Source organism: Coregonus clupeaformis, chromosome 25, assembly GCF_020615455.1.
Source record: "Coregonus clupeaformis isolate EN_2021a chromosome 25, ASM2061545v1, whole genome shotgun sequence".
Taxonomy (NCBI): domain Eukaryota; kingdom Metazoa; phylum Chordata; class Actinopteri; order Salmoniformes; family Salmonidae; genus Coregonus; species Coregonus clupeaformis.
The window spans coordinates 3,945,424-3,972,910 of record NC_059216.1 but is presented as its reverse complement, the minus strand read 5'-3'; the positions used below and the strand labels follow the sequence as shown (position 1 = coordinate 3,972,910).

Genomic DNA, 27,487 nt, shown 5'->3' with positions numbered 1-27,487 from the left:
TATTGTAAATATTTGCTGTGTCATTTAAAAAAAATCCCAGATCTGGGTTTATCGCCCAATATTGTATGGTCTCCCACTGTTGTGCTAGGCCATGCAGTGAAACCAGATGGCGCTGTGTATCCACAAACAACATGCAACCCCACGCTGCATAAATCACAGCAGCAATATGCTTTCATTCACGACACCACCACCACCCCACCTTATGTGCATAATCCTCGGAATGCGAAGCACAGATGAATTGAATGAGGATATTCATGAATAGGACTATAAACTGGAGCTTTCGTTATGTTTAAATTCAATTGTTGTGTTCTGCGTAAAACCTCTCCAAGGAGTTATTCAATAGCTTATTACATAGACAAACCTTGTTTCTGTGGTGGTGGGGATGATGATAACATTGTATTTGTCACATGCGCTGAATACAACAGGTGTCAAGTTAACCGTGAAATGCCTACTTATGAGCCATTTCCCAACAATGCCGAGTTAAAAAGTATGAAAAGTTGAGCAAAAAAATTAAAATATATATACAGTATATATAAATAAGGAAATGGTAATAATAGCGAGGCTATACACAAGGAGTGCAGGTACCGAGTCAATGTGCAGGGATATGAGGTAGTTGAGATAATATGTAAAGTGACTAGGCAATTAGGATATATAATAAACAAGAGTAGCAGCAGCGTATGTGAAGAGTGTGTATGTGTGAGTGTGTGTTTTGTGTGTGTGTGTGTTTTGTGTGTGAGCGTACAGTTGAAGTCGGAAGTTTACATACACTTAGGTTGGAGTCATTAAAACTCGTTTTTCAACCACTCCACAAATTTCTTGTTAACAAACTATAGTTTTGGCAAGTCGGTTAGGACATCTACTTTGTGAAGGACACAAGTAATTTTTCAAACAATTGTTTACAGACAGATTATTTCACTTATAATTCACTGTATCACAATTCCAGTTGGTCAGAAGTTTACATACACTAAGTTGACTGTGCATTTAAACAGCTTGCAAAATTCCAGAAAATGATTTCATGGCTTTAGAAGCTTCTGATAGGCTAATTGGCATTATTTGAGTCAATTGGAGGTGTACCTGTGGATGTATTTCAAGGCCTACCTTCAAACTCAGTGCCTCTTTGCTCGACATCATGGGAGAATCAAAAGAAATCACCCAAGACCTCAGAAAAAATATTGTAGACCTCCACAAGTCTGGTTCATCCTTGGGAGCAATTTCCAAACACCTGAAGGTACCACACTCATCTGTACAAACAATAGTATGCAAGTATAAACACCATGGGACCATGCAGCCGTCATACTGCTCAGGAAGGAGACGCGTTCTGTCTCCTAGAGATGAACGTACTTTGGTGCGAAAAGTGCAAATCAATCCCAGAAAACAGCAAAGGACCTTGTGAAGATGCTGGAGGAAACAGGTACAAAAGTATCTATATCCACAGTAAAACGAGTCCTATATCGACATAACCTGAAAGGTCGCTCAGCAAGGAAGAAGCCACTGCTCCAAAACCGCCATAAAAAACCAGACTACGGTTTGCAACTGCACATGGGGACAAAGATCGTACTTTTTGGAGAAATGTCCTCTGGTCTGATGAAACAAATATATAACTGTTTGGCCATAATGACCATTGTTATGTTTGGATTAAAAAGGGGGAGGCTTGCAAGCCGAAGAACACCATCCCAACCGTGAAGCACGGGGGTGGCAGCATCATGATGTGGGGGTGCTTTGCTGCAGGAGGGACTGGTGCACTTCATAAAATAGATGGCATCATGAGGAAGGAAAATTATGTGGATATATTGAAGCAACATCTCAAGACATCAGTCAGGAAGTTAAAGCTTGGTCGCAAATGGGTCTTCCAAATGGACAATGACTCCAAGCATACTTCCAAAGTTGTGGCAAAATGGCTTAAGGACAACAAAGTCAAGGTATTGGAGTGGCCATCACAAAGCCCTGACCTCAATCCTATAGAAAATTTGTAGGCAGAACTGAAAAAGCGTGTGCGAGTAAGGAGGCCTACAAACCTGACTCAGTTACACCAGCTCTGTCAGGAGGAATGGGCCAAAATTCACCCAACTTATTGTGGGAAGCTTGTGGAAGGCTACCCGAAACGTTTGACCCAAGTTAAACAATTTAAAGGCATTTCTACCAAATACTAATTGAGTGTATGTAAACTTCTGACCCACTGGGAATGTGATGAAAGAAATAAAAGCTGAAATAAATCATTCTCTCTACTATTATTCTGACATTTCACGTTCTTAAAATAAAAAGGTGATCCTAACTGACCTAGGACAGGGAATTTTTACTAGGATTAAATGTCAGGAATTGTGAAAAACTGAGTTTAAATGTATGTGGCTAAGGTGCATAGAGCCAGTGCAAAAATATATTTATAAGGGGGTCAATGCAAATAGTCCAGGTAGCCATTTGATTAACTGTTCAGCAGTCTTATGGCTTGCGGGGAGAAGCTGTTCAGGAGCCTTTTGGTCCCAGACTTGGGACTCCGGTACCGCTTGCCGTGCGGTAGCAGAGAGAACAGTCTATGACTTGGGTGGCTGGAGTCTTTGACAATTGTTAGGGCCTTCCTCTGACACCGCCTTGTATAGAGGTCCTGGATGGCAGGGAGCTCAGCCCCAGTGATGTACTAGGCCGTACTCACTACCCTCTGTAGCGCCTTACGGTCAGATGCCAAGCAGTTGCCATACCAAGCGGGAATGCAGCCAGTCAAGATGTTCTCAATGGTGCAGCTGTATAACTTTTTGAGGATCTAAGGACCCATACCAAATCTTTTCAGCCTCCTGAGGGGGAAGCGGTGTTGTTGTGCCCTCCTCACGACTGTGTTGGTGTGTTTGGACCATGGCAGGTCCTTAGTGATGTGGACACCGAGGAACTTGAAGCTCTCGACCCGCTCCACTACAGCCCTGTCGATGTGAATGGGGCGTGCTCGGCCCTCTGTTTCCTGTAGTCCACGATGAGTTCCTTTGTCTTGCTGACGTTGAGGGACCGGTTGTTGTCCTGGCACCACACTGCCAGATCTCTAACCTCCTCCCTGTAGGCTGTCTCATCGTCGTCTGTGACCAGACCAACCACCGTCGTGTCGTGGCAAACTTAATGATGGTGTTGGAGTCATGCGCGGCCACGCAGTTGTGGGTGAACAGGGAGTACAGGAGGGGACTAAGCACGCAGCCCTGAGGGGACCCCGTGTTGAGCGTCAGCGTGGCGGATGTGTTGTTGCCTACCCTCACCACCTGGGGGCGGCCCGTCAGGATGTCCAGAATCCAGTTGCAGAGGGAGGTGTTTAGTCCCAGGGTCCTTATCTTAGTGATGAGTTTGGAGGTCACTATTGTGTTAAACGCTGAGCTGTAGTCAATGAACAGCATTATCACGTAGGTATTCCTTTTGTCCAGGTGTGAAAATGCAGTGTGGAGTGCAATAGAGATTGTGTCATCTGTGGATCTGTTGGGGCGGTATGCGAATTGGAGTGGGTCCAGGGTGGCTGGGATGATGGTGTTGATGTGAGCCATGACCAGCCTTTCAAAGCATTTCATGGTTACAGATGTGAGTGCTATGGGGCGATAGTCATTTGGACAGGTTACCTTGGCGTTCCTGGGCACAGGGACTATGATGGTCTGCTTGAAACATGTAGGTATTACAGACTGGGTCAGGGAGAGGTTGAAAATGTAAGTGAAGACACTTGCCAGCTGCTCAGTGCATGCTCTGAGTATGTGTCCTGGTAATCCATCTGGCCCTGCGGCCTTGTGAATGTTAAGCTGTTTAAAGGTCTTACTCACATCGGCTACGGAGAGTGTGAGCACAGAGTCATCCGGAACAGCTGGTGTATGCATGGTTCAGTGTTGCTTGCCTCAAAGCGAGCATAGAAGGTATTTAGCTTGTCTGGTAGGCTCGCGTCACTGGACCACTCGCAGGTGGGTTTCCCTTTGTAATCTGTGATAGTTTGCTGCCACATCCGATGAGCGTCAGAGCCGGTGTAGTAGGATTCGATCTTGGACCTGTATATCCACTTTGCCTGTTTAATGGTTCGTCTGAGGGCGTAGCTGTATTTCTTATAAGCGTCCGGATTAGTGTCCCACTCCTTGAAAACGGACGCTCTAGCCTTTTGCTCAGTGCGGATGTTGCCTGTAGTTCATGGCTTCTGGTTGGGATATGTAAGTACGGTCACTGTGGGGAAGACGTTGTCGATGCACTTATTAATGAAGCCAGTAACTGATGTGGTAAATTCCTCAATGCCATCGGATGAATCCCGGAACATATTCCAGCCTGTGCTAGCGAAACAGTCCTGTAGCTTAGCATCCACTTTACCGGACCACTTCCGTATTGAACACGTCACTTGTACTTCCTGTTTGAGTTTTTGCTTGTAAGCAGAAATCAGGAGGACAGAGTTATGGTCAGATTTGCCAAACGGAGGGTGAGGGAGAGATTTTTATGTGTCTCTGTGTGTGGAGTAAAGGTGATCTACAGTTTTTTCTCCTATAGTTGCACAGGTGATATGCTGGTAGAAATGAGGTAAAACGGATGATCATGATGATGATGATGAGTATTTATGAATGATATTACTGAATAGGCTTAAACCTTTTTGATCCAACATAACATACTGTAGCCTACCACATCTGCTCCAGATACTTTTAATGCAATCTTGCAACCATAGTCTATAATAGGCTACGAAGCTGTAGGCCTACTACCTCCCTCTCTAATCAGCATTTACCCCCTCCAAAAGTTAACAGAGGACAAATGAGCTGCCACCTGTCAGTCAACCAAGCATTGATACACTATTGGTCCGCCAGCGAGGAAGGGGCCGAGAGGACCCTCCCCCAGCCAGATGTGAGCGAGCGTCTGTCTCCAGTCCGCACCTCTGGCTTCAGATGAGCACGGAGCCTCCTGCAGGCACACGGACAGCCAGAATACCACAGCTGTGCCTCTGCCTCGGACTCCGGACTCTAGCGCTGCAGACGCGGGTCCCCACTGTCTACGCTGAGCCTGTGCAGCAGCGGCTGCATTCGCTCTGCTACTGCTCTGCTTGCTGTACTTCGCCGCTCCCAGAAAGAGAAACCAGTCTGTACCCCACTCATACAGGCGGACCTGTTCACATTTTCACTGTGGATTTCAAGTCGTTACAGGAACTAATTATTGCGCGTATTGGATCCATTTGAGCGGTATTACTGTTAGGTTATTGTTTTTCATGGTTGGAGACAGTAGGCTATATTTATATTCAATCTACGTGATATTGGTTCATGATTGAGAAGCACGCGGAGGGGCGTGGAATTAATTGAAATCGATTTGGTCTCCTTATATGTAAAACAACCGAGATATTTTCTCCCCGCTCCTCGCTTCCCCTTTCCTCACCTTCAGCATGACTTCTCTGTCTGGGACCAAAGAGAGGTCTGTGACCAGCAGGAGCAGAAAATACGGGGTAAGTAGCCTAGTCTATTTTTCTAGTTTATGTGGATTGGATGATTATATCTGTAACACTAGCAACAACAGTGAAAAGTGTAGCAGAGCTATCATTTATTCCATCAGAGCAGTAAGGGTGTGCCATAATGTTTGCTACAGGTTTGAATGTCGTTGGCAATTAATTAGGCTACTGCGGTGAAGCGGGTAGGCTAGCTAGGGAACGCAACAGTAAACAGATAGATCATACGCAACTTTAGTTTTTGTAGGTTCATGTTTTTTTTGCTATTTTTGTTCAAACTGTTTATTTCCTACGTGGATTTTTGCATCTCTGCAATTTAGCCTATAAACATTGTAAAGTCTTATACCATGGACCAAGTTGTGCTTCTAGTGAGTTAATATTTGTCTCCTCAATTGAAATGAACCTTAAAGGTAGGATTGTCTTTATGGTGCTCCCCACAGATTACCGACACGTCTCCGACTAAATCAGCCTCCTTCTCCCCTGAGACATGGTACAGAAAGGCCTACGAGGAGTCCCGGACCGGCAGCCGACCCGCTCCAGAGGGAGCCGGCTCCATGCCTAGCTCCACAGGCACCCCCTCCCCAGGATCTGGCACCTCTTCACCGGGCTCCTTCTCTGGTTCCCCCGGGACCATATCCCCAGGGATCGGGACCTGTTCTCCCGGGTCTCTGGGTGGCTCGCCAGGTTTCGGTACAGGTTCGCCGGGCTCTGGCAGTGGGAGTTCCCCTGGTTCTGAGAGAGAGAGGGGGATATGGTGTGAGAACTGCAACGCCCGGCTAGCAGAGCTGAAGAGGCAGGCGCTGAAGCTGCTGATTCCCGGCCCCTATTCCAGCAAGGTAAGCCCGGTTATATCCACTGCTGCCCGGCTATAGCAGCCTCTGAATCTGGCGACGGGCGACCAATAGGCAAAGACCACACAATGTTTTTTATTTTTATGGTGTAAACAGGGGTCCCAAACTTGGGCCTGGTTATGATTATGATGATGTACATACAGTTCGATCAGCTTTTTCTAAAGTTGAAATCAATCAGTACCATTTAATTCATTACACATCGTTTTGTATAGGGATTAATGAAGGCCTAATGGATTATTGCCATGATAGTTTTTTTTTACGTTTCCATTGTTGGGTTATTTTCTGTTGGATAGAACAATTTGGCCACCCATTTATTTTTTCTGAACCCAGATAAATGAACGCCAGGGATTTGTATGTACAGTAAGAGGTGCATACGTAATATTTTCACTGTGCAGGGGTGTGTGTCTGTGCGTGCGCGCGCGTGTGTTGCTTAAAGAAGGTTCTCTCGCTGTAAAGCGCAATAGGCCTTTACACTTATTGGGGATTTCATGCGGCCTTGCCATGTTCTCTGCGTTGCCAAGAGTCTAGGCCCTAAAGAGTGACGAATGCAGCCGGTTGGGGAGGGAGTTATTTGGTAACAAATAACAGCGTTCTGCTCCGCACAGCACGCATACTGTAAACCCAGAGCGAACAGAGGAAATGCGTCATGACCCTGACTGCTGTAGAAAGACCGCAGGGGGAGGGGAAGTAGTGATGGGATGATCCCAATTAAAAGGATAAAAATGAGATGGGGTTCAACTCCCGTGGTGCTTAATTGTCCCATTCATAAACGAGTCTATTCTAAGGGGTTTATGAGTTAGTGCACTCATAAACTCAACTTTATACTTAAACTAAACCATCTCCCCATTCCAGCCTAACCTTCATGGTCTGAACATAAAAGTTGTCATTTTTTTACCCTGCTATTTGGGAACAAGCATGGTTGTTGAAGTAGGGTTCTCTCCATAGTCTGCCATTCCAGGATGGTTGTATCTACAGTATTCTCTATCTGTCTGATGGCAAGAAATCCAGGGTGGTTGTATCCACTAACTCATCACCTGTGCACTGACCGCAGTGACTACGGTAAACAATCTCTTCTCAGAGTGACCTCCTCTATTGCCATCAGACAGGTAGGGCTTACTGTGGATACAACCACCCTGGATCTCTTACCATCAGACAGGTAGAGCATACTGTGGATACAACCACCCTGGATCTCTTACCATCAGACAGGTAGAGCATACTGTGGAGACAACCACCCTGGATCTCTTACCATCAGACAGGTAGAGCATACTGTGGATACAACCACCCTGGATCTCTTACCATCAGACAGGTAGAGCATACTGTGGAGACAACCACCCTGGATCTCTTACCATCAGACAGGTAGAGCATACTGTGGAGACAACCACCCTGGATCTCTTACCATCAGACAGGTAGAGCATACTGTGGATACAACCACCCTGGATCTCTTACCATCAGACAGGTAGAGCATACTGTGGATACAACCACCCTGGATCTCTTACCATCAGACAGGTAGAGCATACTGTGGAGACAACCACCCTGGATCTCTTACCATCAGACAGGTAGAGCATACTGTGGTAGGCCAATAGAGCAGTCCCCAGTGTGGACACAAGGGGTGTAGCACCAGACAGCTGGAGCCTATCGAGGTCAGGAGCTCACCAATCAGGACAGACAACCAGGTTAACAGATTTATATTACAATCATAGTGGAACTGGGAGAAACCATCATGTTTGGGACAATTTCACTACCTATACAAACCCAATCCAACATCTGGATCTGGACTTTGACAATTCATTGTTTTACTGATTTATTCAGTAGAAATGGTAAAGGATGTTGGTATGATCCCCTAGAAGCTGCACGGTCAGATGGAGCATGGTATTAAAGAGGGTGGGAGAATCTGTGTTTAGTCCTGTGTGCGTGTGCGTGTTTGTGTATGGGTTCAGATAAAGTTGACCTCTTTCCCAGCCTCCATTACATACTGGTAATTGGCTAGAGTGTCAGTCTATAGTATTATAGTGGATTATAGGGTGAACGTTGGGCACTCTCCCAGTGAATTACACTCAGCAGGTAAAGGCTTTCACATAGAATGAGAATAGAACGGACATTACAAACTTTTCCATTCAGAGCAATGTTGGAGGGCAGCCATATCTGTAACGATCCCGGCAGTCTGAGTCGGGTCCTGTCTGTGGACTAGTTTTTCTGCTCGTGATCTCCAGTTTCCCGAGGGTTCTGGAACGCTCCGGGGAGCTCTCTTGATTTCCGCACCTGCATCCCATCAGCAATCTGCACACCTGGTCCTGATCATCACCCTTCTTAGGCTCTGGCCTAACATCCATTCCCTGCCGGATCGTTAGCCATGAACAGTAGGTTTACCAGAGTATCAGTCTTAGAGCTTCTAGCGTTAGTTTTGTTGTTTTTGCACCTTGTTGGTTTGTTGTTTACTTACCTCCGTTTTGTTCCATCTGCAGTCACTCGTCCGGAACCTTCATCCAACCTCTGCCTGGTGGTCGGCGGCTGCCGAGCCATGATGGGATCAACCACTGCACCCCCAACAACTAATCAACGCCGCCCCGCTCTGTTCCCTGGATTATTCAGCATCACTCTTGAATTTGTAAATAAACACTCACCTTCGTTTCAACTTACCTTGTCCTGGTCTGCTTCTGGGTTCTGGCTTTGTAACTCGTGACAGAACGATCCGGCCAGTAATGAACCCAGCGGACCTGGACTCTGTTCGCCATGCCATTACCCATCAGGAGAAGATGTTGGGCCATCATAGCACGGTACTACAGGAGATCGCGTTGTCAGTTCGGAACCTTTCTACCGGTCTGACGGAGGTCCAGAACCAACGCAAGTTTCCGGTGGAGGATCCACTACCGGTTTCACCCATCTCGCCTGCCGCTTCTGGAGCTGTGTCCTTCCGTGAGCCCAAGGTTCCGACGCCGGATAAATATGAGGGGGAGCTGGGAAGATGCCGTTCCTTCCTTATGCAGTGTGGATTAGTGTTCGATCTACAGCCCTACTCTTATGCCACAGACAAGGCTAGGATAGCCTTTGTGATTGGAGTTGCTGCGTGGTCGAGCGCTGGAGTGGGCTTCAGCCGTTTGGGACGACAGGATCCTGCATGGCTTCATACCAGGGGTTCACGGCCGAGATGAGGAAGCTCTTCGACCATTCCGTCCGAGGGGGGGGACGCAGCTAGGCGCCTGTTTTCGCTTCGCCAAGGAACTGCAGCGTGGCCGACTTCGTGATCGAGTTCAAGACGTTGGCTGTGGAGAGTGGGTGGAATGAGGAGTCTCTGCAAGCGGCCTTTTACCAGGGTCTGTCGGAGCAGCTCAAGGATGAGTTGATCTCCTATCCGGAGCCTAGTGACCTGGACAGCTTGGTAGCCTTGTCTATTCGGGTGGATAATCGAGTCCGAGAGCGAAGGAGGGAGAAGCAATGGGTTCCGTCCAACCGATCAGCTTCTCAGGTTCCAGTCGGGTCGGGGATTGGATCAGAATACGTCGATCATCGGCCACCACACAGGATTAGTGGAGAGGTTCTGTCTCCCGATTCTGAACCCATGCAAGTGGGGCGGCACGGGTTAACCAAGGAGGAGCGCCAACACAGACGTAGGACTAACTGTTGCCTCTACTGTGGTGGTTCGGGACATTACCTCGCCACTGGTTCCCGGCGGTCGTCAAACTGCGCGGCTCGCTAAAGTTGGGAGGACTTTTAGCGAGCCAGTTTCGACCTCTCAATACCTCTGTCAGACCCCGTTTCCCGGCTACCCTTATGAACAGGAATCAGAGCTTAGCGATTAACGCTTTTATCGATTCAGGTGCCGATGGAAGCTTTCTAGATGCCGAGTTGGTGGAACAGCTGGGGCTTTCCAAGGAGCAATTGCCGGAAGCCATTGAAGCTACCACTCTGGACGGCAGTAGTCTGGCACGTATCACGATGAGGACTGAACCGGTTAAGATGCTGTTGTCGGGGAATCATTCTGAGATGATTTCATTCTTCATTCTGCCGTCTTCCCATGTTCCTCTGGTCCTTGGATACCCCTGGCTGAAGGAACACAATCCCACGTTCGATTGGGTGACGGGCAAGGTAACGAAGTTGGAGCCTTGATTGTCATGCTAACTGTCTCAAGACTGCCTGTCCCCATTCGGTTCCCAGTCAGGTGATTGAGGCTAAACCCCCAGATTTGTCCCTGGTTCCCGAGACATATCACGATTTGGGGGAAGTTTTCAGTAAGCAGAAGGCTCTGTCACTCCCTCCCCACCCGACCATATGATTGTGCCATCAACCTGTTCCCTGGAGCTGTCTACCCCAAGGGAAGGTTATACAGTATCTCCCGACCTGAACGTGAGGCTTTGGAGACCTACATCAAGGAGTCCCTAGCTGCTGGTCTCGTTCGTCCCTCGTCATCACCCCTGGGGGGCAGGATTCTTCTTTGTGGGTAAGAAGGATGGCTCTCTTCGACCGTGTATTGATTATCGGGGGTTGAATGACATCACGGTCAAGAACAAGTATCCCCTGCCCTTGATGAGTTCTGCCTTCGACTCCTTACAGGGTGCTACGGTGTTCACCAAGCTAGACCTACGCAATGCGTATCACATGGTCCGGATCAGAGAGGGGGACGAGTGGTTGACGGGGTTTCAATACACCGATGGGTCACTTCGAGTATCAGGTGATGCCGTTTGGACTGACCAATGCTCCAGCGGTATTCCAGAGTATGGTGAACGACGTCCTGAGAGATATGATCGGTCTCTTTGTGTTTGTTTACCTGGATGACATTCTGATCTTCTCGAAGGAACCTTCCGACCACGTCCAGCATGTCCGGCAGGTTCTGCAGCGATTGTTGGAGAATCGCCTGTTCGTGAAGGCCGAGAAGTGCGAGTTTCACGCCCACACGACATCCTTTCTCGGGTACATCATCTCCAGGGGAGAGATTAGGATGGACCAGGAGAAGGTTAGAGCGGTTCTGGAATGGGCCCAGCCCGGTACGAGATTGCAGCTCCAGAGATTTTTGGGGTTTGCGAATTTCTACCACAGATTCATCCGGGATTACAGCCGTGTGGCCGCTCCGTTAACTGCCTTGACTTCCAGTATCAGGACCTTCAAGTGGAATCCGGAGGCGGATCGAGCGTTTCTGGATTTGAAGAGGCGATTCACCAACGCACCGATTCTCTCTCAACCGGACACGGCCCGTCAGTTCGTCGTTGAAGTGGGCGCGTCTGATGTGGGAGTTGGCGCCATCCTGTCGCAGCGATGCTCCACGGACAGTAAACTCCATCCCTGCGCCTACTACTCTCGTCGCCTTTCGCCTGCGGAGAGGAATTACGATGTGGGTAACCGGGAGCTTCTCGCGGTGAAACTTGCCTTGGAGGAGTGGCGCCACTGGTTGGAGGGGCGGAGCAACCGTTTATTGTCTGGACTGACCACAAGAATCTTGCTTACGTGCAATCGGCTAGACGTCTCAACTCCCGTCAGGCCAGGTGGGCGTTGTTTTTCGGACGATTCAAGTTTTCCCTGACGTTCCGACCTGGATCTAAGAACGGCAAGGCGGACGCCTTGTCCCGGATGTTCTCCAAGACGGAGGAGAGTGGGTCCAAGACCGAGACAATTCTCCCCCGGAACTGCGTCGTGGGAGCAGTTATGTGGAAGATTGAGGAGGAGGTGATGGCGGCCCTTCGGACTCAGCCCGGTCCCGGTAACGGTCCACCCGGTCGGTTGTTTGTGCCTGAGTCGGTTCGTCCTGCTGTCCTCAAATGGTCCCACGCCAGCAAGATGGCTTGTCACCCTGGCGTGGCTCGGACGATGGCGTTTCTTCGCAGACGTTTTTGGTGGCCTGCCATGGCCGAGGATACTCGGGGGTTTTGTTGCTGCCTGTCCAGTGTGTGCGCAGAATAAGAGTACCAATCGGCCCAGCTCTGGACTACTTCACCCCCCTTCCTATTCCCCGGCGACCATGGTCGCATCTGGCCCCTGGACTTCGTCACTGGGTTGCCCGCTTCTGAGGGGAACACGGTCGTTCTGACTATCGTGGACAGATTCAGCAAGTTCGCCCACTTTGTGCCAATTGCCAAGCTTCCCTCTGCCTCGGAGACGTCCGAGATCCTGGTTAGGGAGGTTTTCAGGGTCCACGGTTTGCCCAGTGATATCGTTTCCGACCGTGGCCCTCAGTTTACCTCTGCTGTCTGGAAGTCCTTCTGTTTGGCCATTGGAGCTACAGTCAGTCTCACATCTGGTTTTCACCCCCAATCCAATGGTCAGGCGAAGAGAGCCAACCAGAAGATGGAATCCACGCTACGCTGCCTGGTCTCTTCCAACCCCACCTCCTGGGTCTCTCAGTTGCCTTGGGTTGAGTATGCCCACAATACTCTCCCTACATCTGCCACTGGGATGTCTCCCTTCCAGTGCCTGTATGGCTACCAACCTCCCTTGTTCCCTTCTCAGGAGAAGGAGCTCTCAGTGCCCTCTGTTCAGGCCCATATTCGTCGTTGCCACCGGACCTGGCATCGGGCCAGAAAGGCACTCCTTAGAGTTTCGGACCGGTATCAGCTCCAGGCGAATCGTGGCCGGATCCCCGCTCCCACCTATACCATCGGAGATAGGGTCTGGTTGGCCACACAGGATCTTCCGTTACGGACTGAGTCTAGGAAGTTGTTACCGAAGTTCATTGGTCCGTTTGTGGTGGAGAAGGTGATCAATCCAGTGGCAGTTCGACTCAAACTACCGAGGACGCTCAGAGTCCATCCCACCTTTCATGTCTCCTGCCTCAAGCCTGTTTTCCTCAGTCCTCTGTTGCCTCCTCCGCCTCCTCCTCCTCCTCCTCGGATGATCGGAGGTGGTCCTGCCTACACGGTGCGACGCATCATGGATTCCAGACGGCGGGGCCGGGGTTTCCAGTATCTCGTGGACTGGGAGGGGTATGGTCCTGAAGAGAGGAGTTGGATTCCGCGGCGACAGATCCTAGATGCTGACCTCATCCGTGACTTCTACCGCCTCCATCCTGGCGCTCCGGGGAGTCCGCCCGGTGGCGTTGTCGGAGGGGGGGTACTGTAACGATCCCGGCAGTCTGAGTCGGGTCCTGTCTGTGGACTAGTTTTTCTGCTCGTGATCTCCAGTTTCCCGAGGGTTCTGGAACGCTCCGGGGAGCTCTCTTGATTTCCGCACCTGCATCCCATCAGCAATCTGCACACCTGGTCCTGATCATCACCCTTCTTAGGCTCTGGCCTAACATCCATTCCCTGCCGGATCGTTAGCCATGAACAGTAGGTTTACCAGAGTATCAGTCTTAGAGCTTCTAGCGTTAGTTTTGTTGTTTTTGCACCTTGTTGGTTTGTTGTTTACTTACCTCCGTTTTGTTCCATCTGCAGTCACTCGTCCGGAACCTTCATCCAACCTCTGCCTGGTGGTCGGCGGCTGCCGAGCCATGATGGGATCAACCACTGCACCCCCAACAACTAATCAACGCCGCCCGCTCTGTTCCCTGGATTATTCAGCATCACTCTTGAATTTGTAAATAAACACTCACCTTCGTTTCAACTTACCTTGTCCTGGTCTGCTTCTGGGTTCTGGCTTTGTAACTCGTGACAATATCAGCATAGCCGCAGGAAGTAGGGTGAGCAGCACCCCTGAAAAATCAGAATTTAAAAAATGATAATAATATTTTTGTTTTGTTTTTTTGAATCATCAATGTGACTGCTCTTCCAATGATAATTATAATGATGATGGTGATGATAAGCATCAACCGTTTTAAATGGCCCACCCGATATGCAAAGCCACGGGAAGTAGTTTGGGGGTGGGGTGCTGCCAGCGCTGGCGCTCCAGACGGATATATCGGACCACTAATACAGGACTATTAAAGGCACTGGGCGGTCAAATTGTTGATTTGTGTAAAGGGACGTTGGTAGACTTTATTTGCTGGTTGAGCTCTCTGGCTGGGCAACTTTCTGTTCTTATCAGGAGAAAGATGCATAACTAGAATGGTTTGATGTGATTCATTTGATTCATTCTCATCGTTGGGACAAAGTGTACTGTTATTATTGATTGGGCCTTGCGATAGACTAGCATCCTGTCCAGGGGGTGTACTTGTACATAAATCTGTCTCACGCTACAGAAACAGGAGATAGGCTGCTGCCCTATGAGCTGTTCTGGCTCGGACAAGACTATTAGGGATGGGGAGAGAGAGAGAGGTTGACCTGAGGGTTGTTGTTTGGGCAAATCTGTGTTGTTCTGACAAGAACAGGGCTGGTAGATGCTAAGTCTCTTTGAGAGGGCAGGGACATGGGTTCTGTTCCAAATTGCACCCTGTTCCCTATATAGTGCGATACCTTTCACCAGAGCCCTATGGAACCGGTCAAAAGTAGTGCACTATAAAGGGAATAGGGTATCATTTGGGACGCAGGGATGATACGTCCATCACCTCTGTAATCTTCTGCTTCCTGTTCCCTCCTTTGACAGAACCAGCAGACATTAGTGTTCCTATGCTAATCATGACCTTCACAGAGCCACTGTGGGGAGACCTGGTTCTCAGTCTCTGCTGTTTGCTTCCAGGAAGCGTGCTGAGCGTACAAACACAAACACACAGGGGGGCACTGAAACAGACACGACACCGCACAGTTGAAGAGTGCAGCAGCGGGGTCCATGTTAGAAAATGTCACTCGCCGATATCTGCCACTGCCGTGTGTGTCCGCAAGGCTCTGGGTTGGAGGGCGATGGAGAGAAGGAAAAGGAAAGAGAAGGAAAAAGGAAAGAAAGGGATGAACCCTATTGCATGACTACAGGGACAGCAGAGCAGAGAGGGGTCTCTGTTTCTGATGGACTTCATGGATTGATGGTAGAAGCTTTTTCCTCCCCCATTCTCCCATTCCATTCATAATGGAGGGATCTGAAATCATAGTTGTTTTTGAAGTGGACGTGTTTGTTAGCTGTGCTGTGCTTCAGGTTTCAGACGTTGTGTTAGCTTACACCTTTTATGACTGACAAGCCAGCTGCAGGAGTGAGGTGGAGGAGGATGGGAGGAGAAGGAGGGGAGGAGGAGTGCTATCAAAGAAAAACAGGGATAGAGAATGTATGGGAGGAAGGAGAGAAATGTAAGAATAGAGGGTGGGAAGAAGGGAAGGAATGGACTGTAGAGGAAGGAGGGGTGATGGAGGGAGACAGTAAGGGAGGAGAGGGGTCAGGGAATAGAGGTAGATGTCAGTGACACTGCATGGGAGGGTTTTTATAGACGCACTTGTAGCTGGAGGCTCAGAGAAAAATCTGGTAACACAGTTGAAGTTATTTAAGACCTGGTTCGTGCGTGTGCGTGTGTGTGTGTGCGCATGTAACCCTCAACCACCCACGGCCAAATCGTAACTGGTGAGCGGTCTGTTCTTGGTTAGTCAGGTTCAGCTCAATGAAGTGGGTCAGAGAGTGTGTGTGTGTGTGGGTGTGTGTGGGCATGTATGCGTATGAGCCATAAGGGACATTTACTATAATGTACAAGTAGGTGTGTCCCTGGCTCAGATCCCAGTTTAGGGAGGTTTTATTTCTGTTACTGACTCCCATGTAACATAGAGTGCCACTACCTTACCAGACAGTATGGTCAACATCTACTTCGAAATTCCATGTCTGTCCAGGTAAGCGGCCACTAGGGGACAACGGTGAGCGCTATTACCAACAAGTAGGCTTGGGTTTTGCGGGCGTCGGGGATGGCAGATGGGCGTAAGCCACGAGCTCTTACTCCGAGGGTCACATGTAAGCCACGAGCTCTGACTCCGAGGGTCACATGTAAGCCACGAGCTCTGACTCCGAGGGTCACATGAATGCCATGAGCTCTGACTCTGAGGGTCACATGTAAGCCACGAGCTCCAGCTCCGAGGGTCACATGTAAGCCACGAGCTCTGACTCCAAAGATCACATGTAAGCCACGAGCTCCGGCTCCGAGGGTCACATGTAAGCCACGAGCTCTGACTCCGAGGGTCACATGTAAGCCACGAGCTCTGACTCCAAGGGCTCTTGTGCGCTTTAGGAGACGGGGCCTCCGTGCTTTGCTTCCTGGCTTGTTCCTCTCCAACATGCGTTCACTCTGCCAAAAAATTGACAAACTAAGCAATCAGCCTATACTCCAGAGCTTTATGCTCCGATATTGTATTCTTCCTCTGGGCAAAAACTGGTTGAATCAACATTGTTTTCCACATTTCAACCAAAAAACATTGAATCAACATGGAAAACTGATTGGATTTGCAAAAAGTAATCAACGTAAGGGCAAAAACCAACCGTTAACCTAAATCCAATGACATGGTGAATTTATTTTTGATTTCACGTTGAATTCACGTTAATTGACAACTCAACCAAAACGAAACATTGAACTGACGTCTGTGCTCAGTGGGCTGTGTCTTGTCTATTCCGGGTATGTGTAAATGTACTTGGTGAATAAAGGTGATTCTGATTCTGATCATTCAACAACCCTTGATAAAAGTTGTAATCGTCCAACTCTGCAGGGTTGTCATCGCTTGCAGCAGCCATTCTACACACTATAGGTTCTCTGACAGTACTAACGAGAAAAGCTCTCTGACTGACACAGAACTACATGCTCATGGCTGTTTAACTAGGAGCACCCTCTTTTTCAAATTCCCACATTTGGGGGTGAGACAAGTGAAGATCAGGAAATCAACCTCACTCCTCCCTGAAGCCGTTGTCGTTTTTTCAAAAAACACGTGATTAGCCCCAAATAAGTCACTGAGGGTAAAATCTGGTCCTACATGTTCGTAATGTGTTCTGTTCAACAATGTTGAGGAAAGAAATGTCTGGAACGTTCCTTTAACCGTGGAGTTGTTTTTGTTCAAACCTTAACGCCTAAACTTAACCTTAGAAATGTGACGTTTATGGACAAAAGTTGGATTCTGCAGTGAGACTGTGAGAGCTTGTCATTTTTCAAAACATTTCATCTTGGATCGCTGAGATTTTGTATTTCATAATTATTATTATGTTTTTTGATCAGATATTATTGGATTTGACCACCATTTCCACCAAATTCTCATTAATACTTTAAAAAATGTCTGCCCTAATGAAAAGGCCTGTGTTAAACATACCACTGAAAATAAAAATGTTAAAAATTAAATTATACAATTTTATATTTTTCCCACTTTGAGATTTTTAGCTGTTTCCGAGAAGGCCAAGTGGGGTAAAGGGGATGTTTTAGAATAAGAACCTCATTCTGAAGGCATATAAGCAAATACATTTACTTAACTTCTACTACTACTCCTCTATATGATGCATCATGGGTGAATACAACTTTATTTAAAGGAACTTGAAAAAGTGTTATGGTAATGAGACACTTGTCCACAGACACATTGTTTGTTCGTAATACATATTATAGTTTAATGTAAACTTCAACTAGTATACAATTTTTCTGATTTATGGACAAACTACGACAGCAACATATTTGTATTGTATAAAATGACCAAATAATTTAATTTGGATGCATTTTGGTAATGAGAATTTGGGATGGAAATGAACAAAATTCAGGTGAAAATGTAAAATGTATTTAAAATAAGACACTTTGCCAAAAACGAGACATCTTAGTCCTCAGAATGATACTGTAGTTGATCTTTGCAGATGCATAATGGTTTTGCAACTCAAATTGCTAAAACTGGTTTCATGAGAATCACCCACACATACAGCATCGCTCTCGTAACCGTGTCACCCTCCGTTGCAGCGACATATGACATGTGAGATGCATACATATCTCAGTCAGCGTTAATGTGCTCTTCACGCCTGTGTGTGTGTCAGCGTTAATGTGCTCTTCATGACTCACAGGTGGGAAAGGCATTACCATATAAAGAGGTCCCTTCGTCAATACAGCGAGATGGGATGAATGGATGAAAAATAAAAAGGCAGAGAGAGAGATGGAGGGATGGAGGGATGCTGATAGCTGACTCGAAGAACTTCTCATACAGGCTCTTTCTGTATCCGTCTCTCTCCTTTTTGCTTATTTTTCACCATCACTTGCTCAATCCTCTGAGTCAATACATGTTAGTATCACCTTTGGCAGAGATTATAGCTGTGAGTCTTTCTGGGTAAATCTCTAAGAGCTTTGCACACCCGGATTCTACAATATTTGCACATTATTATTTTAAAAATTCTTCAAGCTCTGTCAAGTTGGTTGTTGATTATTGCTAGGCAGCCATTTTCATGTCTTGCCATAGATTTTCAAGCCGATTTTAAGTCAAAACGATAACTAGGCCACTCAGGAACATTCAATGTTGTCTTGGTAAGCAACTCCAGTGTATATTTGGCCTTGTGTTTTAGGTTATTGTCCTGCTGAAAGGTGAATTTGTCTCCCAGTGTCTGTTGGAAAGCAGACTGAACCAGGCTTTCCTCTAGGATTTTGCCTGTGCTTAGCTCTATTCCATTTATTTTTATCTTAAACTCCCTAGTCCTTGCCGATGACAAGCATACCCATAACATAATGCAGCCACCACCATGCTTGAAAATATGAAGAGTGGTACTCAGTGATGTGTTGTGTTGGATTTGCCCCAAACATAACACTTTGTATTCAGGACATAAAATTCATTTATTTGCAAAATTTTTTGCAGTTTTACTTTAGTGCCTTATTGCAAACAGGATGTATGTTTTGGAATATTTTTATTCTGTACAGGCTTTCTTCTTTTCACTCAAAAGGTTAGTATTGTGGAGTAACTATGTTGTTGATCCATCCTCAGTTTTCTCCGATCACAGCCATTAAACTATGTAACTGTTTTAAAGTCACCATTGGCCTCATGGTGAAATCCATGAGCGGTTTCTTTCCTCTCCGGCAATTGAGTTAGGAAGGACGCCTGTATCTTTGTAGTGACTGGGTGTATTGATACACCAGCCAAAGTGTAATTAATTACTTCACCATGCTCAAAGGGATATTCATAGCCTGCTTGTTATTATTATTTTTCCCCAAGTACCAAAAGGTGCCCATTGGAAAACCTCCCTGGTCTTTGTGGTTGAATATGTGTTTGAATGTTTTATTTAACCTTTATTTAACTAGGCAAGTCAGTTAAGAACAAATTCTTATTTACAATGACGGCCTACCCCTGCCAAACCCTCCCCCAATCCGGACGATGCTGGGCCAATTGTGCGCCTCCCTATGGGACTCCCGATCACGGCCGGTTGTGATACAGCCTGGGATCGAACCAGGGTCTGTAGTGCAATGCAGTGCCTTAGACCGCTGCCCACTCAGGATCACTGCTCGACTGAGGAACCTTACAGATAATTGTATGTGTGGGGTACAGAGATGGTCATGTTAAACAATATTATTGCACACAGAGTGAATCCATGCATTTTTACTCCTGAACTTATTTAGGCATGCCATAACAAAGGGGTTGCATACTTATTGACTCAAGACATTTCAGCTTTTCATTTTGTATTAATTAGTAACAATTTCAAAAAATATAATTTCACTTTGACATTATGGGATATTGTGTGTAGGCCAGTGACAAAAACAATATCTTCAGGCTGTAACATAACAAAATGTGGAAAAAGTCAAGGGGTGTGAATACTTTCTGAAGGCACTATGTATTTATTTATATTCCGGACTCTGCTCATTCTATTATTTTTGGTATTACCCCCTTTTTCGTGGTATCCAATTGGTAGTTACAGTCTTGTCCCATTGTTGCAACTCCCATACGGACACGGGAGAGGCGAAGGTCGAGAGTCGTGCGTCCTCTGAAACACAACCCAACCGAGCCGCACTGCTTCTTGACACAGTGCCCGCTTAACCCAGCCGCACCAATGTATCGGAGGAAACACCGTACACCTGGCGACCGAGTCAGCGTGCACTGCACCTGGCCCGCCACAGGAGTTGCTAGTGCGCGATGGGACAAGAACATCCCTGCCGGCCAAACCCTCCCCTACCCTGGACGACGCTGGGCCATGGGTCTCCCGGTCGCGGCCAGCTGCGACAGAGCCTGGACTCGAACCAGGATCTCTAGTGGCACAGCTAGCACTACAATGCAGTGCCTTAGACCACTGCGCCTGTCGGGAGGCCCTGATATTGCTCATTCTGATGTTGCTCGTTCTGATATTTATTAGTTCTAGTTTTTTTAACTTTTGGATTATGTGTGTATTCTTATTGTATTACTAAATATTTGTGCGCCGTTGGAGCTAGAAACATAAGCATTTCGCTGCACCTGCGATAACATCTACAAATCTGCGACAAATAAACTTTTGGATTATAATGAACAAGATCACATGGACAGGGAGGACCTGATCCTAGATCAGCACTACTATTCTGAGATGTTTTATGAATACGGCCCCTGATTGTACCACCGCTACCTGCCGTGTCGTTTGGAACACTGGACCATTACTACCATGGCAACACTGAGAGAGTGGCCAACCCCAATTCCGTTCTCACACAAATAGACAAATAAATATATAAATATTTTCTGGAAATAAATAAATAAATACAAGTGGAGAAAATTGATTTTCTTCCTCCCTCCCAGCTACTGGGTTTTGCTGAACACACACGCACGCATGAACGCACACACACACACACACACACACACACACACACACACATATGCGTGCACGCTGGGCTGTGTGATTGGGTCCCAACAGGGGAGTGTAAGCTGTGAGTTTTCTGCTCCTGCTTTATTGGTTTAGACCAGCATGGTTCTCACTGTGCACAGAGCTATAGACACAATGACAACAAGCTTTAGAAGGGGGGTCCTTCTCCTCCGCCTTCTTCGTCACTGACTATTCCGCCCTCCCTCTGCCCTCCCTCCCTCCCTCTCTCCGCCCTCTTCCCTCCCTCCCTCCCTCCCCTGCTCCTCTCTACAGGAGCTGGATGTATGTGTATATATATATATATATATATATGTATGTGTGTGTGCGTGTTTGTTTGTGTGTGTGGTTGGTATGATGATCTTAGATTATCATGCTGATGTCGGACTGTCACCCCTATTTCTGCACAGCATGTGTGTGTGCATGTATGCTTGTGTGTGTGTGTGTGTGTAGAGGTATGTGGTGTGATAGACGTATATTCTCTGCTCTCTGCAGTCTCAGTGGAGGTGTAACAGCTGGTTCAGTCTCAGTGGAGGTGTAACCGCTGGTTCAGTCTCAGTGGAGGTGTAACCGCTGGTTCAGTCTCAGTGGAGGTGTAACCGCTGGTTCAGTCTCAGTGGAGGTGTAACCGCTGGTTCAGTCTCAGTGGAGGTGTAACCGCTGGTTCAGTCTCAGTGGAGGTGTAACAGCTGGTTCAGTCTCAGTGGAGGTGTAACAGCTGGTTCAGTCTCAGTGGAGGTGTAACCGCTGGTTCAGTCTCAGTGGAGGTGTAACAGCTGGTTCAGTCTCGATAGAGGTGTAACCGCTGGTTCAGTCTCAGTGGAGGTGTAACCGCTGGTTCAGTCTCGATAGAGGTGTAACCGCTGGTTCAGTCTCAGTGGAGGTGTAACAGCTGGTTCAGTCTCGATAGAGGTGTAACCGCTGGTTCAGTCTCAGTGGAGGTGTAACCGCTGGTTCAGTCTCAGTGGAGGTGTAACCACTGGTTCAGTCTCAGTGGAGGTGTAACCACTGGTTCAGTCTCAGTGTAACCGCTGGTTCAGTCTCAGTGGAGGTGTAACCGCTGGTTCAGTCTCAGTGGAGGTGTAACCACTGGTTCAGTCTCAGTGTAACCGCTGGTTCAGTCTCAGTGGAGGTGTAACCGCTGGTTCTAACCGCTGGTTCAGTCTCAGTGGAGGTGTAACCGCTGGTTCAGTCAGAGAGAGTCTGGTTTTAGCCTGGCTAGTATTAGCCTCACTGGCTCATTCTGCTGCTATGATTACATGTTACGGCTTTCCTCTCCAAATAGTGTGTGTGTGTGTGTGTGTAAACACATATCACTTTGGGGTGCTAGACAGAGCCATGAAAACCCTTATAATCAGAGTGTTTTGTCAGGCCTCCAGCTCTAGTGTTGTTGTTCAGGCAGACACTAGACGTGTGGACGACTAAGAGCCTCTTCACACTTAATACACTTCGCGTAAAAATACTGTCGGCTACACATATTACTCAAATGTAAACTTGTGTACTTGCTACGTCTCGACCACTACCGCCGGAGGTAACGCACGACACTCGCCCTTGAAGCAGGGCAGTGTAAACAGAATTGTCTCATTGAGCCAACACTCCTACAGTATAAATGGTAATAGCAGAGCAATATTTTTGAAACAGCTGAAATGTATAGACATTTTCCTAATATTTGAGACCTGTTTTATTGAGTTTTTACCTGAAATTGCAGTAACAGCATGTTACATTCTGAAATTGTTGCAGTAGCTGCCATCTGCACTGAGCCACGTAAAACTATGGAAGCCGATCCCCACCACCAAAAACATGTAAAATGTAGATCATACAAATATAATATATATTTTTATTTGTAACATTGTGTGGTGATTTCCGAGGTGGCACCATAGGTCCCAGAGTCGTGGTGGGGAATTGTTTTTCTGGGGCCCAGAGTTTTTCCTGATCTGAGCTAACCTAACCTAACCAACTCCGGACCCTAGTTGTAGCGTATGACACAGTAATACAGTGCATTCGGAAAGTATTCAGTCCCCTTCACTTTTTCCACATTTTGTTATGTTACAGCCTTATTCTAAAATTGATTAAATAAAACAAAACGGAAATATCACATTTACATAAGTATTCAGACCCTTTACTCAGTACTTTGTTAAAGCACTTTTGGCAGCGATTACAGGCTTGAGTCTTCTTGGGTATGACATTACAAGCTTGGCACACCTGTATTTGGGGAGTTTCTCTCATTCTTCTCTGCAGATCTTCTGAAGCACAGCTATTTTCAGGTGTCTCCAGAGATGTTCGATCGGGTTCAAGTCCGGGCTCTGGCTGGGCCACTCAAGGACATTCAGAGACTTGTCCTGAAGCCACTCCTGCGTTGTCTTGGCTGTGTGCTTAGGGTCATCATCCTGTTGGAAGGTGAACCTTCACCCCAGTCTGAGGTCCTGAGCGCTCTGGAGCAGGTTTTCATCAAGGATCTCTGTACTTTGCTCCGTTCATCTTTCCCTCGATCCTGACTAGTCTCCCAGTCCCTGCCACTGAAAAACATCCCCACAGCATGATGCTGCCACTACCATGCTTCACCGTAGGGATGGTATTGGCCAGGTGATGAGCAGTGCCTGGTTTCCTCCAGACGTGACGCTTGGGATTCAGGCCAAAAAGTTCAATCTTGGTTTCATCAGGCCAGAGAATCTTGTTTCTCATGGTCTGAGAGTCCTTTAGGTGCCTTTTGGCAAACTCCAAATGGGCTGTCATGTGCCTTTTACTGAGGAGTGGCTTCCGTCTGGCCACTACCATAAAGGCCTGATTGGTGGAGTGCTGCAGAGATGGTTGTCCTTCTGGAAGGTTCTCCCATCTCCACAGAGGAACTATGGAGCTCTGTCAGAGTGACCATCAGGTTCTTGGTCACCTCCCTGACCAAGGCCCTTCTCCCCCGATTGCTCAGTTTAGCCGGGCGGCCAGCTCTAGGAAGAGTCTTGGTGGTTCCAAACTTCTTCCATTTAAGAATGATGGAGGCCACTGTGCTCTTGGGGATCTTCAATGCTGCATATATTTTTTGGTACCCTTACCCAGATCTGTGCCACGACACAATCCTGTCTCGGAGCTTTACGGACAATTCCTTCGACCTTGTGGCTTGGCACTGTCAACCTTATATAGACAGGTGTGTGCCTTTACAAATCATGTCCAATCAATTGAATTTACCACAGGTGGACTCCAATCAAATTGTAGAAACATCTCAAGGATGATCAATGGAAACAGGATGCACCTGAGCTCAATTTCGAGTCTCATAGCAAAGGGTCTGAATACTTAAAGGTATTTATTTTTTAATTTTTAATTTTTTATATATTTTCAAACCTGTTTTTGCTTTGTCATTATGGGGTATTGTGTGTAGATTGATGAGGAAAATGTGTAATTTAATACATTTTAGAATAAGGCTGTAACGTAACAAAATGTGGAAAAAGTCAAGGGGTCTGAATACTTTCCGAATGCACTGTAAATCAGCTGTAAAAAACGGATTTATATGGGCTATGATGGGACCAGATTATTTTTCTAATTAGGTCATATGGTTAAATAAAAAAACACGTGGAAAAACTCCTGGCCCGGGGAGGATGAAAACACAGACAAACAGCTGCGATTGAACAAAAACTAACAGGGCTGAGCTCCATTGTGTAGGCCTTTGCATCTGTAATTAAAAAGATACTCATACAGTATGTCATCACCATTTTGTTGATTGATTCATTCCAGTTAATCATTTTGGATTAAAAAGGCCTATGTGAATAGAAACCACATTTGATCTCATTCACCTTTCCTCAGAACACAAATAAATGGGCCTATTTGAGGCTATAAAAACATGACGTTACGTTTCCCCTGGCCCAGATGGGATCAGAGCACATGGCGGGTATGTGCTTTCATATAAAACAGCTCGTTGCGGTGAATTCACTTATACCCACGTCGCAATTTGCTTTTACCACATGTGATGATTTGCAAGAGAACTGATAAAAATGAAGCCTGGTTTGTTGTAATGTTGTAAGGTAGGCCTACTGTACTTTTATATTGGTATGAGAGTGTTAATCGTACATTTTTGATAGGCTAACGTTACTTGGCGAAGACATGCTGTCAATAACTCTGTGCTTTTCTCTTGAAGCTAAAATGTAATGAGTATAGCCTACAGATGAGAAAATAAACCCTTTAATTTTCTGCACATGCTTATGAATTGTTGCATTATTCAATAGTGTAATGTGGTTTAGATTTTTAAAAAGTTTCTGTCATTGTTGAATAGTTTGTGCTTACTGGCTAGTGGCTACTGTGATATTTACGGTCAATTTGAGCTGCGGACCAAGAATGTTGCGTTGCCAGCCACAATGAAAAGTAAGACAGGGATGTAATGTGAATTGAAAAGTAGAATTCTCTTTCACCACCCCGCTCCTCAGACTATCCTTCATATCTTGTAGTTGGAATATGGCCTAAGCGGTTATTTACAGTAATGCTAAAGGCTCTTCTATCATTAGACATCTCCCCCAGCTCTCACTGACGTTGTTTGATGGTTATTTCTGAGTCTGAGGTGTTGGAAGTGTCAGATACTGGAGAAGTGTGTGTGCATGTGTGGGACAAGGGGGGAATGAGAGAGACACAGTCAGTCAGTCAGTTGAGACACATTGAACACATCGAGTTCCTTAAACAGTTATCAATATGTAGCTCTGACTTGAGGGCAAAGCTGAATCTATAGAGAACCTCATCACCTATGCTCTCTAGACTAGAGGCCAGCTCAATACTATAGCTCTTGGTTGATGTCATTACAGTGGACACACACGCGCACCCACACACAAACACACACACACACACACAGACACACTCTTGTGTTATTACAGAATTTATTAGAACAATGTTATGACTGTGTTGGAGTGCTGTGTGATTTAAGGGGTTGTGTGATCTCACCTTTATACCATATAGATCTACATTAATATAAGTCCTCCATCCCTATCTGGGGAAGTATGTAAATGTTTAAAGTGGAACTGACAGCGTTTATCTTATTAAAATCTGTTCATATACACCCCCAGGAAGAATATATATATATATTATTTTACTTTTTCAGACAAGCGAGCACTTAGATATGGTCATTTTCACATTTCCATAAATTCATAGAATGTTTGGGAATGACATAGAGTAAGGCATTTGTGAAAATTCTATAGCAATATAGTGGGAAAGCGGCCATGCGTTTGGACAATTAATAGACACTGCAGTAAATAAAACCTAATAAAAACATCTATCTCGTCCAGGACCGGAGTCTACACAGACCGGTGTGCCATAGCCAATCAGAGCTACAGTAGGCCTTTATGCAAATAAGACATTTGCCACACGGGCCTGCCATCATTCACTTTGAACTGGACTGTGTGTTTACAGGCAGTAGCAACAATGCAACTTTAGATTATTAGAACGCATTCGCCAAAAGCCACAAAATACCACTGAATGGATTTATGGACACAAATGAGAGAACATCTCACTCTGACCATTTTACACGCCCTAGCAGAGCTGGTTAGGATGTTTTCATGTTAACTAGAGCGTTAGTGACTAACTGTGCTGCTGGCAACAATTGAGTTACTTTTTTTGCCAACGTTTACTGACACCGGTCATATTAGGCTGGGGTTGCACTTTCGAGTAGATAGCCAGAGTTTACGAACGCAAGAGATATGCTAACTGGATAGCGGTTGTTCAAGTTCAGCCTAGCTAGCTAGCTAGCTAGCAAAGCGACTCAAATTTCTTGCTAGCTAAGCAAATGACACCTGCACAGTGGTGGAAAAAGTACCCAATTGTCATACTTGAGTAAAAGTAAAGATACCTTAATAGAAAATGACTCAAGTAAAAGTCACCCAGTAAAATTCTACTTGAGTAAAAGTCTAAAAGTATTTCGTTTAAAAATATACTTAAGTATCAAAAGTAAATGTAATTACTCAAATAAGTAAATTTTTTATTTTGGGTCATTTAGCAGATGCTCTTATCCAGAGCGACTTACAGTTAGTGAGTGCATACATTTTTCATACTGGCCCCCCGTGGGAATCAAACCCACAACCCTGGCGTTGCAAGCGCCATGCTCTACCAACTGAGCTACACTCATTATTGAAAATTAATTTTATTAAGCAAACCAGACGGCACCATAAAAAAAAAAAAAATCCGTAATAACAATACGGATAGCCAGGGGCACACTCCAACATTCAGACATAATTTACAAACGAAGCATGTGTGAGTCCGCCAGATCAGAGGCAGTAGGGATGACCAGGAATGTTTTGTTGATAAGTGCGAGAATTTGACCATTTTCCTGTCCTGCTAAGCATTCAAAATGTATGGAGTAAAAAGTACAATATTTTCTTAAGGAATGTAAAAGTAGTCAAAAATATAAATAGTAAAGTAAAGTACAGATACCCCCCAAAACTACTTAAGTAGTACTTTAAAGTATTTTTACTTAAGTACTTTACACCACTGCACCTGCATCTCTAGCTGTAGTGACAGAAAAAAACGATATGAGGGGAAAAAGTCGGTCACTCACCCATTCCTCCAATGACATGACATCCTCCCAGCAGCTAGCTAGCTAGCTAGCTAATGTTAGGCTCCGTGTTTTTAGCTTGCTATAGCTACATAAATAGATACGCTAGCCTATTAACCACCTTATGACTGATTTGTGATCATTGCCCTTGCTAGTTTGATTGTACTGACATTCCCAGCCTTA

The 27,487-nt window shown here is 46.3% G+C and overlaps 1 protein-coding gene across 1 annotated transcript in view; it reads left to right on the top strand.

The window, feature by feature from the left end:
- Positions 1–4,842: 4,842 nt before the first annotated feature.
- The window catches only part of kif26ba (kinesin family member 26Ba), a 183,242-nt gene continuing 160,597 nt past the window's right edge, over positions 4,843–27,487 (top strand). Inside the window, exons 1-2 of the mRNA XM_041847853.2 lie at positions 4,843–5,416; positions 5,857–6,252. Coding sequence (XP_041703787.2) covers positions 5,357–5,416; positions 5,857–6,252 — 456 coding nt within the window. The 5' untranslated portion in view covers positions 4,843–5,356. The remainder of the gene's footprint in view (positions 5,417–5,856; positions 6,253–27,487) is intronic.